The sequence below is a fragment of the Oryzias melastigma genome, linkage group LG6, assembly GCF_002922805.2.
Source record: "Oryzias melastigma strain HK-1 linkage group LG6, ASM292280v2, whole genome shotgun sequence".
Lineage (NCBI taxonomy): Eukaryota > Metazoa > Chordata > Actinopteri > Beloniformes > Adrianichthyidae > Oryzias > Oryzias melastigma.
The window spans coordinates 34,032,415-34,047,634 of record NC_050517.1 but is presented as its reverse complement, the minus strand read 5'-3'; the positions used below and the strand labels follow the sequence as shown (position 1 = coordinate 34,047,634).

General features: G+C 42.6%; 1 protein-coding gene across 1 annotated transcript in view; it reads left to right on the top strand.

Annotated features, from left to right (window-relative positions):
* The window catches only part of LOC112152060 (neural-cadherin), a gene marked incomplete at its 5' end in the record, with an annotated part of 198,451 nt that overhangs the window by 50,402 nt on the left and 132,829 nt on the right, over positions 1 to 15,220 (top strand). The window contains 1 exon segment of the mRNA XM_024281306.1: positions 5,791 to 5,988. Coding sequence (XP_024137074.1) covers positions 5,791 to 5,988 — 198 coding nt within the window.

The window sequence follows — 15,220 nt, the reverse complement described above, 5'->3', positions numbered from 1 at the left end:
CACCTCTGCAATTTGGGGTTAGGTGTCTTCCCCAAGGACACTTTGACATATGGGCGAGCAAAGCGGGAATCAAACCTCCAATCTTCTGATCAGGAGTCGACCGGCTTACCGCTGCACCACGGCCGCCAATACGTCTGGTTCATCATCTAGCACCACGTCTAGTTCTGTTATGTTGTGCTGCTTCCTGTGACTCTCCTGAGCCCCCGTTTTTGGGTCGTCTGTTAAGGATCAGACGATGCTCTGCATCCCTCTTCTCCAGCCTCAGCATCTTTCTGTCCCTGTGCAGATACTCCTGTATCTGTGGATACACACACACACACACACTTGTCCTTGCACTGTGGGCAGCACATACGTGCACAAAAGCACTTGAGACAACTTTTTCATACAGGCAAGCCACTTAGCAGCTTTATATAGCAAGTACCCAAGGAGAGGATTAGCAGCAGGAAACATCAACAGAATGGCCTGCAGTGAGGAGGGAAAATTCACACACATCCGTGCACAAACTCACAAAGGGTGCAGACACACCACATCCATTGTGCTCACTAAGCCTCGGTCTGCCACATACTGCACCCATATATTCCAACTTTTCTTTTTTATATAAAATATTGGTATGGTAATCATCCAGCAGAGGCTTTATTCTTTCGGGATTGTGTGCCGCAGAATGTTCTCGTGGCGGCGAGCGACCTCGAACCTGTGATGCTTCATCACCTCGGTGCTCCTGGTCCTGTTAGTGCTCAGTCACTGCCAGATGATTGGGAAAAGTTCAGCTTTCTCCGTCTCTCCACGATGGCATCACACCAACATGCATCTGCATGCATACTCTTACGTTCTTCATTATCTTTCCTGAGCTGATAGGCTCTAATTATCTGCCTTGGCTCTGATTAGTCTCTCTGTAACAAGCTAATTAGATGGAGCCTTGTAAAATCATCTCCAGCATTACCACAGAGACACGGTTTGGGAAAGACACCAACAAGCAGGAAGCAACGAACATGTCGCCATCCAAAGATTTGACGGTTAACTAAATGTTAAGTGCAGGAGCTCTGATTTCTTTTCGATGAACCCACTTCTACTTAGGAAAAAAAAGTCCTCATTATTCATCACATGAGGATTGGTTGGTCTTACTGGGCAGGATGATCTGGCTTAAAGTGCATAAATTGTCGCTGTCAACGATAGGATCTCGGCATTGATTGGTTCCTCAGCCCCCACAACACAGTGGCTATTTATCCAGAAGCGAGCGGCGTGACACCCCAGCCTGAACTTTTTTCCTCGCCAGCAGAGCAACTTTAAAGCCTGAGCAGAAAGCCAGATTAATTCTCCCGTCCAGCTTCTTCCTCCCTGTGTTATTATCCTCCTAACAATCCTTTTAGGAACTGTCACACACTTTGTAGCTATTGTGTTTTAGCGGTGAAGGCCCCAGCCCATTCTACACTGCATTTTTCCATTCAAACATAAAGATGAAAATGAGAAAAAACAGGAACTGGAAATGCTGCACATATTTTTCTCTAAACAAAAACACGGCAGAGAAAAGGAGTCCTGCAGCAGAAAGGATATGGGGTCAAATCAGGATCAGTTTCACCCTTGTGCTCCTATATGGGGTCCAGATGACCCCGCCCTTACATTGATGTGTGATCCCTCCCATGAGGAAGGTGGACAAAGGTGAACAGGATTTTATGCAACAGACACCAGTGAAGATAATGAATCCTTGAACGAAAAAAATCAGTGTGCTGTCTCGTGGGGTTCAGATGACCCCACTTTTAATGTAAACATGCCAAGTATGGCACAGGGGTTAGAGTGACCAAAAAACTGATGGAACATTTGAGAAACAGAATAGTAACTGAAACATTTCTTTTGGAAAAATTGAAAACAAGACATTGTAAAAAAAAATAAAATAAAATAAAATAAAACTTGAAATAAAACTTGAAAACTAAAACAATATATTGTAAATTTGAAAACAAAAAATACTGAAAACTTGAGTTACAAAAAAACCACAACTGTAAAATTAGCATTGAAAAATAATGTATCCATTAGTACCAGTTGCTGTTTTGAATTTTTTATTTTTTTTGCTTTTCTGAATTATCACTTTCAGTTTTCTGTTTTCAATTTCAATTCAGAGTTTTCGTTTTTCGTCTAGTGGCCAATGAGCTCAAAGCCCCGCCCCCATGTAAAATTAGGATCAACTCAGCAGGGAAAACTTCCAAACTCTGAATTGAAACTGAAAACAGAGAACTGAAAGCAAAGAGGGAAAACAAAAATAAGGACATTTGAAAAAAAAAAAAATAATTGGTTGCACTTTTAGTTATTTTTTATTCGAGTTTCAAATGTAATATTTTTTTCACATTTTCAACATTTATTTCACGTTTTCAATATTATTTTTTCAAATGTTCAATTTTATTTTATTTTTTTCAGATTTTCAATAATTCCTTCAAGTTACAATATTTATTTTCAAGTTTAAACTGCTTTCAAATGTTCAGTCTTGTTTTTCATTCCCAGTGAGCTGATCCTGACTTGACCCCATAAAAGGAGCTTGCTCTGTCTGTGCACGCTCACTTCTAAAGTTTAATTCCTCGGCTGTAATGGACTTTTGTGGGAGTAGAGGTTTATTAAGCAGAACTGCTATGTTCATTATTTGTTCAGTCAGGTGCTTCCAGGCTGCAGCAGACTGCCTGCTGTTTGGATGAAGAAGCACATGAAGTATATAGCCTATGGCCACAGTCACGGGCTTGTTACATAATGGGATTTGGAACTACTTTTAGCTCTTAAGTAGCTCACCTCTGTACACAAGTGTCCACTGGTGCGTGATTGAACAGAAACACGGGAGGACACGGCTTTTATTGTCTCACCAAAACAACACAGATGACCCCGTTTCACTTTTAGTATAAAATCTGACACACAGCAGCGAAAATGCCAGCAAAGATGATAAAAAAACAATTGTTTTCAGTCTGGGGAGGTTTATTTGTCAGTTTCCCAAAAGTTAGATGCTTTTATTCCACAGGAGAAAATATGATTGACTCATGAAAAACAATGAAGACAGCTGTCAGTCTTTGCAGGGATGAGGTCTCCTGAAGTTCGACCGAACATCAGATCACGTAGAGTTTAGGAGAGACATGAAAGCTCTGCTCTTAAGACGTGAATGTCAAAGTTCATGATGAGTGGAATCGTTATAATTTCAGTAGAAATCAAATGTTTCACAAAGACTGAGAGGATTGTGAACTTTGGTTTGGTTTTTGTCTGTGTTCTGAACTCCCCCATGTCCCCTCCTGCCAAGTGTTTTTGGGCATCTGGGATCTGGCCTTTTGGGGAGGGGTACTGTGAGGGTCGTGAACTTTGATTTGTTTTTGGTCAGTTATGGGAGTTTGGTCATGTTCTGTTTTGAATTGTCCATCAGTCACATCAGTTTCAGGAGTTTTGTCTCCTCCATGTCCCGTCCTGCCAGGTGTTTTGTTTTTGGGCATCTGGGATCTGCCATTTTGAGGAGGGGTACTGTGAGAATTGTGAACTTTGATTTGGTTTCTGCCAGTTATGTTACAGGTTTCTGGTCATGTTGTATTTTATTTGTCCCTCCATCACATCAGTTTCAGGCTTTTTTTCTCCTCCATGTCTCCTCCTGCCAGGTGTGTTTTTTTGGGGGGGGGGGTTCTGGAATCTGCCCTTTTGGGGAGATGTATTTGAGGATTGTGAGCTGTGGTTTGTTTTTTTTCTGTGTTCTGGGCTTTTTTGTCTCCTCCATGTCACCTCCTGCCAAGTGTTTTGTTTTTGGGCATCTGGTATCTGGCCTTTTGGGGAGGGGTACTGTGAGGATAGTGAACTCTGCTTTGGTTTTTGTCTGTTTTCTGGACTTTTTATTCCTCCTCCATGTCCACCCCTGAGAATTGTTTTGTTTTTGGGCATCTGGGATCTGGCCTTTTGAGGAGGGTCAGTGAGTATTGTGAACTTTGATTTTGTTTTTGTCAGTTATGTTATGGGAGTTTGGTCATGTTCTGTTTTGAATTGTCCATCAGTCACATCGGTTTCAGGCTTTTTTTCTCCTCCATGTCTCCTCCTGCCAGGTGTGTTTTTTTTGGGGGGGGGGTTCTGGAATCTGCCCTTTTGGGGAGATGTATTTGAGGATTGTGAGCTGTGGTTTGTTTTTTTTCTGTGTTCTGGGCTTTTTTGTCTCCTCCATGTCACCTCCTGCCAAGTGTTTTGTTTTTGGGCATCTGGTATCTGTCCTTTTTAGGAGGGGTACTATGAGGGTTGTGAACTCTGCTTTGGTTTTTGTCTGTTTTCTGGACTTTTTATTCCTCCTCCATGTCCACCCCTGAGAATTGTTTTGTTTTGGGGCATTTGGGATCCGGTCTTTTGGAGAGGGGTACCGTGAGGATTGTGAACTTTGCTTTGGTTTTTGTCTGTGTTCTGGACGTTTTTTTCTCCTCCATGTCGCCTCCTGCCAAGTGTTTTGTTTTGGGGCATCTGGGATCTGGCTTTTTGGGGAGGGGTACTGTGAGGGATGTGAACTTCGATTTGGTTATATTATGGGTTTTTGGTCATGTTCTGTTTTGAATTGTCTCTCTGTTACATCAGTTTCAGGCTTGTCAAGACTCACAGCTGAATTAATTTCAGTTTCTGCCACCAAGCCCGCTCTCCAGCTTTTGGTTTCTCCACCACCAGTTCCCGACAAAGACACTGGAAATAAAAAATATTTTTTTTTGTTAAATCTGGTTCTGAATTTAATTAAAAATTCTAATGTTTTTTATCCTGATTTTTTTAAATTAAAAACTTATAGGTGGTTTGTGTTTTTTGTGTTTTCATGTTGTTGTTGTGTGTTTATCATATTTGCCATCAATCATCAGAGCGAGTGTTGCATCTTCATGCAGAGCTTCGGCTCATGTCACCCTGCGGGGGGTTCTTCTTCTCTGGTGGGGGTGCAGATGGCCTCCATGGATCCCCCTGAACTGCTTGGCAGCTCTTCTGACGTTCGCTCGCTCGCGCCCCACCTGATCACAGCCGTTATTTGCCGGGAAAAGCATCTTAAGTCAGAAGTTCTGTGACTCCTTCCAATTTGCAGCAACAGATCTGGCTGTCCCACATTTCCCGCCGCAACGTTTTTTGTGAACACGGTTTCCTGACTGTGTCACTGCGTCTAATGTGGATAATGATCCCCCTACTAAAAATTCAGGCAGAATTTGCGCTGCTCCTCTGTCCTCAGGTGCTGCTGCTGCGCTCGCTTGTATTCTGCCTTGACTTAGACTGAGCGAGTTGGTAATTGGATTCCTGGAATCTTCTTATTCACTTCAGTTAGGCTGTGTGCAGGCGACAAAGTGCCTGCTGTCTTCAGGCATCATCCCTGCACCCCTGTGGGAAGATCAAGGTAGATTTACCCAGACCTGGTGGATTAGACCTCGGCTAAGACTTCCTTCCATGGTAACACGGATGCCTGGATGGGAGCCCTAATGGAGAAGGGGTGGATGATGTCACAGGCGGCCGCCCCCGCAGTGATGAAGGAGGCTGCTGACATCTCCAAAACAATCGTTTTTGTACACTTTAACAGAAAGATGTAGATTGAGGGTGATTGTGTTGTTTAAAGTCATTTCCGTTCATCTGAGATCATTTCTGCGTGAACAAAAGCATGGCCGTTCATTAGAATATTGCTCTTGCGAGGAATCATATCTCACATACATCGACGCTGGCTTGACTTGCTGTCTGACGGAGCTTCATCCTTGGCTGCTCGTCTCTCCCCTGAACACACAGTTACATGACAGCTGTCACTTTCAGTAATCACAGCTCTGTCACTATCTCTGCTCTCTCCCCCAGGCCCGGACTGGTACCTGAACAAGGTGAAGCTGAAAATCATTGATGTCAACGACAATGTTCCTGAGTGGAGTATGAAGCCGTATCCGTACTTGGCTGTTGTTCCTCCCGATGCCCCCATGGGAACGTTTGTCTACCAGCTCCAGGCTCGTGACGGGGATGAGGGCAGGAGCGGGGAAGTGGAATATTTCCTGTCAGACGGTAAGCCTTCTGTTGCTCGCATATAAACATGCATTTGAGGGAAATAAAAAAAAAAAATGCTGCTTTGTTGATGAAAAAAGCTTCCGGATTATCGAGCTCTGGAAATGAATACAAGCGGGCCGACACCCGCGCAGTCGCTCAGACACACCGCCACGGGCAGTCGCAAGTTCATTCATGCATTTATGGACTCTTTAGGTGTCCATTAGATTCTCCCTCTTTCAGAGTTCCTCTCTTTCTTTCTCTTTGTCCCCCCCCACTCTTTCCTTCGCACAGAAACACACACAGTCACACAATCAGACACTCCCACACACAGCCAGAGGCCTTCACACATTTGTTTATTCACTTTTCATTCTCTCTTGTCTGTCTGCAGACACACAATCCTGTAGTACACATTCAGTGGTGCACAAACACATGCGGCGGGCTGTTGGAGCTCCGCCAGAGCCCCGGCCCCCCCGGTGCTTGAAGGAATAAAGGCTTTTTGGCAGAGATTTCAGCTTGTGCTCGTGTCATGGATTACTAGATTCCATCTAACTAATATTCTAATGATTCTGTCAAACCACATTCACCAACGAGTCAACAATTTGAAAAACATCCTCCAGTGGAGGAAAGAAGTGATCATTGGAGGATTTTGAGGGTTTTCCCGTTTAAAAAGTATAGAGTCATTCTTTAGGTCGGGGGTCCTCAAAATACGGCCCACATTATCTCAATCTGGCCGATCGAGACCCACAAAGAATGTGACTTTATTCCACCCTTTTGGGGTTTGAACCTTGACAGAGAGCAGACTAGTTATTGGTTTAATACTGTTTCAGTTTTATAGTGATTCACTTTTTCTGTATTTCTTTGAAATTATTATTATTTTTCTTCTGTACATTTTTTGGACGTCCATAACTCTTTAGCTCTTTAGCTCATTTAGTTGTTAAGATATTTTTTTTATGCTAGCTTTTTACTGCTTTGGCAGTTACTAAGGATTTCAAGGCTAATTTGGAATTCAGCTAATATTTCAGCTACATGCTAGCTGTTTTGGCTAATTTAGAGCCTTTTCTGTTTTGAGGCTACTTTGGATTTTAGCTAATATTTCAGCTGCATGCTAGCTGTTTTGGCTAATTGAGGCTTTTTTTAGTTGTTTCAGGGCTATTTGGAAGTTTAGCCAATATTTCAGCTACATCCTAGTTAATTAGCTAAATGCCTTGTTAGCTAGAAAAAATTGTAAATGTTTATTAAGCCAAAACAGCTAGCATAAGGCTAAAATATTATCTAAACTCCAAATTAGCCTAAAAAACTGTAAAAGTCTAAATTAGCGAAAACAGCTAGCATAGATGAAATATTAGCTAAACTCCAAAATATTCTCCAAAAATCTTGGCAAATGCACAAATAGTCCAAAAATCTAGCAGGATGCCAATTTTTTAAAACTTTAAAACCGTAAGTTTTTAACATAATTATAAATAATAAAAAGGCAAGAATATTATTCCAGAATAAATCAACTTAAACCTTAAATAACTTTTTAATAGTTCACTGTTCATAAAATTATACTTTGTCAAAATTGTACAAGTTAGAAATGGGAGGTAACTTATAATAATACAATTAAATGATCTGGAGGGCCGCATAGAATCACCAGGAGGGCTAGATCCGGCCCCCGGGCCTTGACTTTTACACATGTGTTTCTAAGGGAACTTATTCCCACTTACAAATAAATGTATTAAATCCTCTTTGAAGTTGATTTCTGGATTTCCTCACTGTTTAAATGAACCAACCATTAGGAGGACAAAATGTCACTTTCTCTTAGTGGGCAAACCTACACGATCAGGAAGGGGTTAAATACTTTCTACTCCACTGCACGTTTATTTGAAGTAAAAACCTTAAAGACTCATTAATGACAGGAGAGTTTCTACCCTTAAGACGGCAGCAGTCTGCCCCCCAAACGGAGTTACGGCGCGGCGGGGGAGGAGCCAGGGTGCCCCGCGGAGTTTGCTTGTGAACAAAGATAACCAACTGTGTTAATTAAATTGGGACGGGCTCTCCGGGGCTCAGCCATATGCTTTGTCATCTTGAGATCCTCCCTATAACAGTTATTTTAACACTTCCCTCAGACTGCAGCTACAGTTTCTGTCAGCGCTCGCAGACTCAAAGCTCAAATTTAGCCTTTCTTCCTTCATCCTGTCAGCCTGTGTTTACGGAGTCTTGATGGGAGTCGCAGAGCTGTTGCTTCCTTTCTTCTGTGCTCTGGAGCGGGATGTCAAGTGTGGCTGGAGAAGATCTGTGAACGCACACTTAAGGAATCCATACATGTAGATGAAGCGCATCGACAGATGGGACATGTTTTGTACTTAGAGTGGAGGAGATGAATGAAGTGAAGCTCAAATATCTGGAGTCCACATCTCTCTGCAGAGGATCTCTCCAGCTCATCTGTTCGTTTACTAAAACACACCAAAGACCGGTTGTCTGGCTGCCGCTGACTCAGCTCCTACCAGCCATGCCCCTCGGGATGCTGGGGGTCACATGGTCTTCCAGCAGAGCAAGGGGCTCCTCCTCAGAGATGGAGCTGGTGTTAACAGATTTAAGGAAAATGGGACGTTTGCTGCCCCGTCGTCACCGAGCGCTCAGTGGAGCAGAATTCACCCCCACACCTCATTTATAACAAGCTCCTTTTAGAATATTTCTGTTGGGATGCTGGTCCATCATCCAGCCTGGAGGCGGATTTATCTTCCTCTTCAGTTGTGTTTGGCTGGATGACAAACAGCTCTTTTAGTTACCGCCACCTTGTGGCTGGAAACAGTTAAGATGAAAGTTATGAATTCTACTGTATTTAAGACCTTTTTCGAAAGGTGGACTCCTAAATAGAACACTAGAAGGTTCCAAAACCAATCAGTGGCCTAGTGGTAGAGTGTCTGCCCTGAGACTGGTAGGTTGTTGGTCCAAATTCACAGTTGAGTCCTACCAAAGATTAGAAATGGGACGGTTTCCACTGCTGTACGACTACAGCGAAAACTAGTAACAACAATGGAGGTCGTGCTGGAGCCTCTTTTTTTCATATTTAGGTTCTGTTTTTTTTATATGCAAAGAATTTCATATTATTTGCAACCAACTCAAAGACAACAACTGAATGTTTGGAAACGTTGCTGCTGGTCGGACGCTTTCTACTGTCCTAATGACCTCTGCCAATTATCGGATGTGATGGTGTGACGACAGAAGCTCCGCCCCAACTGGTGTGTTCCATATTTCTATGGACCTAAAACTAACGGTGAACCAAAATAGTACACATTGGTCCTGATTAATGGATCCATTTTATCATGGAAACCTCAAAGTACCGGTCCAGTCTGGTCCGCTAAGTGGAAACAAGGCAAAACTGTTCCTGCTTGACACTCGGCATCCATCCATTCATCCATCCATCTTCTTGGCCGCTTCTTCCCTTTTGGGGTCGCGGGGTGCCGGAGCCTATCCCGGCTACCGAAGGTTGCCAGTCTGTCACAGAGCCTCATTCACACACCCATTCACTCTCACATTCACACCCAGGGGCAATTTAGAGTCACCAATCAACCTATGAGGCATGTTTTTGGACGGTGGGAGACACTCGGCATCAAGGTCTCAAATTGGGAGTTAAACCCTCGATGCCAAGAGGATCTGGCCATAGGGAAAAATATGGCACCTGAAAATGAATTGCTGGAAGTCCCGCCCCCTGCCGGAGCCAGCCACCAAAAAATGTAATTTGCGCCCGAAATTATTGGCCGGATTTTTACCATTTCTTCTGTCTTTTCTTGTCGTTTTTTTCTCTCTGTCACAGCATTTCGACGTTTTTTTCTTCTGAGGTAAACGTTGTGGTTATACAAAATAAAACGATGAACGTTCTCTGTCGCATTTGAAGCTCATCTTGCACACTAAACTGCTAAACAGTTACAGTTTATTCTCATTTAAAAGCGTAAAGGTTGATTGTTGTGAAAAGTTTTTAAAATATCATTTTTGAAAGGGTTTCCTAAAGTTTAGGAAATGTCCACTTACGCAACCGGCTACAGTTATGAAGTTATTCCGCCTACATATTGATTCTGGCGCCATCTTGCATGTGACCAGAGGCCCCTCATCAGTGCTCTTCCAGGGGAGGGGTCCATTGTGGAGAACAAACATAGACATATAATATTTCACTGGACAAAGCCCTAACTCCGGCCCTCAAAGAATCATGCCAGAATTGTCACTGTGACTTCCTGATACGGCTGCCGCCATTTTGAAACCGGTCCACAGCGATTGGTCTGAGTCACGTTTTTAGAGGAAATACCTCTTTCGCCAATCATGAGTAATCTTGTTGGAAGTCCACACGCCTTCCACTTGAATCGAGCTCAGGAGAAGCTGTCAAACAAACGTCGGGGGTTGGGCCAGCGGGAACCACATTCTTTTACTGAGGCGTCTGATTGGTCAGTTTATAACTTGAATAACTTGAGATAAAGAAAATATATCTTTTAAAAAATGTAGGATTAGAAAGAAAATGTTAAGATGTTCCTGTTTGGAACGCGAGAGGGGAGAGGTTGAGCAGTCCAGTGAATATACAGTCAATGAGAACAAACATGGATCTAGTCGATTAGATGCATCAGAATGGGGCGGAGCTTGTGGCCCGCCCAGCAGATCTTCTGTCACAAATAAGCTCTTTTTCATACCGCATTGTTCTTATCTTATGATTCACCATTTAATTAAAAATACTCAGAAATAAAGTTTTCAGCCTCATTTTATTTAAAAATGTCCTTTATTGTGAGAAAAATGCCACAAAAAATGTTAAAAGCAGCATTTTCATCGGAGTAAAATTAACCAAAAGCTAAAAAAATCAAATTAACTCAACTGTCCAAACTGGTTTTATTACATGAATCTAGAAGTCAAGGAGAAGAACTTCTTCATTGTGTTCAGAGGAATTGGTTTAAAAAACCCGACAATCCCGTCAAGTATGTCAGTTGGAGTTCCTTCTCCAGTCTGCAGACGGCTGCAGATCCTCAGAGTTCTGCAGATCTAAGGAATAAACACTTGAATGAATCAGTGTTTAATGTGTCACATATTGCTTCATCACTATAAACATTGACACGGCGCCTCATTCTGGGCCGTAAACTGTCTCGCTGCTCATCAGGCGAGCCTTAATCGGAATCAGAGAATAGCCTCCAACCAAAGCGCTGGTTTGAGTAATGTTCCCAAAACTCATCAGTGCCAAGCTGTTTTAATAAATTAGTATTTTCCTTTAATGTCTATTATATTGTTTCTATTTAACTCGCAAGCTATTTAGAAACGTCTCTGCCTTCACAGAGAACAGATGGGATTTGGCCTGAGAGTCGAGGCCGAGCAGACAGACGACTACAAAGTCTGTCTGGTCTTTTAACGTTTGCTGACAGCATGAATAATATGATTTTATCAGCTTATGGTATGAAGTGCAGGAAGAGCATCTCCAAAGACACTTGAGAAGAAAGAGGACAGAAGGAAGAAAGGGAGGATGGCAGAAGGAGAAAGAAAGAAAAAAAAGAAAAAAAGGAAGGAAAGAAGAATGGATGGAAGGAAGGAAGGCAAATAGGAAGCAAGGATGGAAGAATGGATGGAAGGAAGGATGGAAGAAAAGGAGGATGGACGGAAAGAGTAAGAAGGGAGGAAGGAGGGACGGACAGAGAAAGAAAGAGACAAAGACGAAAAGATGATGGAAGGAAGGATGAACCGGACAGACGGACGGATAGAGGAAGAAGTAAGGAAGGAAGGATAATGGAAGGAACAAAAAAGGGAAAGAAGGAAATGAAGAAAGGAAGGAAACATGGAAAGCAGGAAGGAGGGGGGGACGTTGGAAGGAAAGAAGGATGGATGGATGGATGGAAGAAGAAGGAAGGAAGTTAGGACGGACAGTGAAAGGAGGAAGGAAAGAAGGAAGGATGATGGAGGGAAGGAAGGAAGGAAGGAGGGACGGACAGAGGAAGAAGGAAACAAAGACGGAAAGATAATGAAAGGAAGGACGAAAGGACAGACGGACGGACAGAGGAAGAAGTAGGGAAGGAAGGAAAGGAAGAGGGAACAAAGGAAATGAAGAAAGGAAGGAAGGCGGGAAGGCAGATAGAAAGGGAAGGAAGGATGGAAAGCATTAAGGAAGGGGGACGTTGGAAGGAAGTAAGGACTAAGGAAGGTACAAAGGATGGACGGGCAGACGGATGGAAGAAGAAGGAAGGAAGTTAGGACGGACAGTGAAAGGAGGAAGGAAAGAAGGAAGGATGATGGAAGGAAGGAGGGAAGGAAGAAGGGAAGGCAGGAATACGAGAACAGGGAGGAGGAAGGAATGTAGGAAGAACAGATGGACGGAGGAAAAATAAATGAAGGACGGCAAAAAAAACAAAGAAGATGGAAGGAAGGATGGAAGGATGAATAGAAGGAAGGAAGCAAAGAAGGAAGAAAGGAAGGAAGAAGGGAAGGCAGTAAGGAGGAAGGAAGGTAGAAAGGACAGATGGGCGGAGGAAGAATGAATGAAGGAAGGGAGGACGGGCGTCGAAAAAAACAAAGAAGAAGGAAGAAAGAAAAATAGGAAGGAAGGATGGATTTCTATACATTAATTACTCATTAATCCCGTTCATTACTTTCACATTCGAGTCAGTGAATGAAGCAGGTAGGACTGTTAGTTCTTGGAGTGAAAGGTGTGATTGAGCTGTAAACTGATGGTTTTTGTGTGAAAATCTGAGACAAATTGAATTCAGTTTTCTTTCTCCAGCTCTAAATCACAACAAAAGTCATCTGAAGGCGCTTTCAGAGAAAAGCTCAGCCATTCTCTTTGAGCGGATACTTGGCGACTCTCAGTCCTCACCATTCAACCAAAAAAGACTTTCATGCAGACACCAGCCGCTTTGATGAGTTTCTGTTCATCGGCCTTCAGATAAAACCTCACAAAAAGACTCTTCTTCTACAGAATGAAACTGTTTCACACATCAGAGGCAGAAGAACACGTGAGCTCTAGAACATTTCAAATTCTTGTTGTTCTGTTTTGTTTTAAGAGATGAATGAGTTTCTAAGTTCTCCTGGAACAGTCAGGGACTGAAAGCTGCAGGTATTTCAGTCTTTGAAGGAACTTTTTGGAGTCCAGTAAACTTAAACCAGATATTTGGAGCAGTTTCTGGAGGTTCTTGTCCGACGAACCATTTCAGGGAATCCACGTCCTTCACTGAGCAGCTGGAGAGCAGTAAAGATCTGATCTCTCTTCTCACTTTCATGTAGACTCCTTATGTTCCAACTCCACAAATATCCACCAGCAAATTCTCTTTCTGATGTACATATTGTGGGCTGCACTGGTGTAGTGGTCAGCACTGCCATCTCACAGTGAGAGGGTTCAAATCCCAGCTCAGGTCCTCTCCGTGAGGAGTTTGCATGTTCTCCTCGTGAATGAATGCGTGGCTTTTCTTCAGCTTCCTTCCACAGTCCTAAAACATGCTTCAAAGTAGGACTGTGTACTGAAGAGTGTCTGTGAACGCGATCACAAAATCATGAAATCATGATATCCTGATGTGATTCATACATCCTGGGATGTGATATATATCACAATATCACGATCCAATACATATCACGATCCTGGGATGTGATATATATCACAATATCACGATCCTGGGATGTGATATATATCACAATATCACGATCCAATACATATCACAATCCTGGGATGTGGTATATATCACAATATCACAATCCTGGGATGTGATATATATCACAATATCACGATCCAATACATATCACGATCCTGGGATGTGATATATATCACAATATCACGATCCAATACATATCATGATCCTGGGATGTGATATATATATCACAATATCACGATCCTGGGATGTGATATATATCACAATATCACGATCCAATACATATCATGATCCTGGGATGTGATATATATCAGAATATTACGATCCAATTCATATCAAGATGTCATGATACAATACATATCACAATATCATAGTACAATACATTCCAAGACTGTACCAGATACAAAATATCACCATTTTTTAAAAGAGTTTACTTTACAAACTTGGAACACTAACACACCTTTCACATAAACAAGTTTGTACAAAACACATTTATTTATTTATAAGAATACTCTAACTTTGCTTTAACCAAAGCAAATTCCAAGTGATTTTCTTTTACTACAATATGAAATGTTTTCACAACAAAACATTTTTCCGAATAAAAAAACCCCAAAGCTTAATAAACAATCTCCATTAATCTGCTCATGTCAGTTCCAAGTGAGTCGCATAGATGCTATTAAACTGTGGAACAACAACCATGAGAGGAACGAGTGAACGTCTCTCCAGGTCTTCCTGTAGTTTTAGTGCTAACAGAGGTGCTTTCCTTCATTTAGTGGAGAAACTATTCAGCTTCCAAATAGGGATTCAAGTCAGGGGTCCCCAAATTTTTTCTTGTTTGGGCCACATTCATTTTTTCTTCACTAATGACTGGGGTCAGTTTGTAGGCTAACAGAAAAAGTCTTTTCTGATAGCAGTTCTGCGATTGATGCTATCAGTGTTTTCTGTTGGTTTCAATTCCTAGTTGGTGCCAATTTCAGTACTTCGCTCCACACCCCGCGCTCCCTGGTTCCCGCCCTGCACTCCGCGGTCCCAGTTCCGCGGCCCGTGCTCCCCGCAGTGGCTCTCTCTCTCTCCCGGCGTGGGGAGCGGGCGAGCCCCGCTGGTCCTGGAGGCTGTCTGGCTGCAGCCAGTGAACTGCCGCGCTGCGGCAGGACAAAAACACTTGTATTGAATTACAAATATTTTGTAGTATTTTGTAAGTATTTTGTATATTTATTCAGTGACCTGTCAAACTTCAGGTTTGGCTGCGCCACATGATTCGCTCCTCGCCGCTCAAATCGAGCTGCAGGCAGACCTTCACACCGTGCCGCGCCGCGGGACTTCAATTCACCTCAGAGCGCATCTGGACCATTGATTAACATCGGAGCTGCCTAACCTGCGATAATGCTAGTGGGAATGCTATAAGCTGAATTTGGCCGCTGAAGATGCTGAAATTGATAGCTGAAATGCTGAAGCTGATAGCTGTAATCGCTGAAGCTGATAGCTGAAAATGCTGAAGCTGATAGCTAGCCAGCTAAAATGTTAGCTAAATACAAAAAATACTGAAATACTAAATACTAAAAACAAAAAAAAGCTTAAGTTAGCCAAAACAGCTAGCATGTAGCTGAAAAAATTGCTAAACTTCAAAATAGCCTAACAAACCTAAATACAAAAACCTAAATAAATGCCAA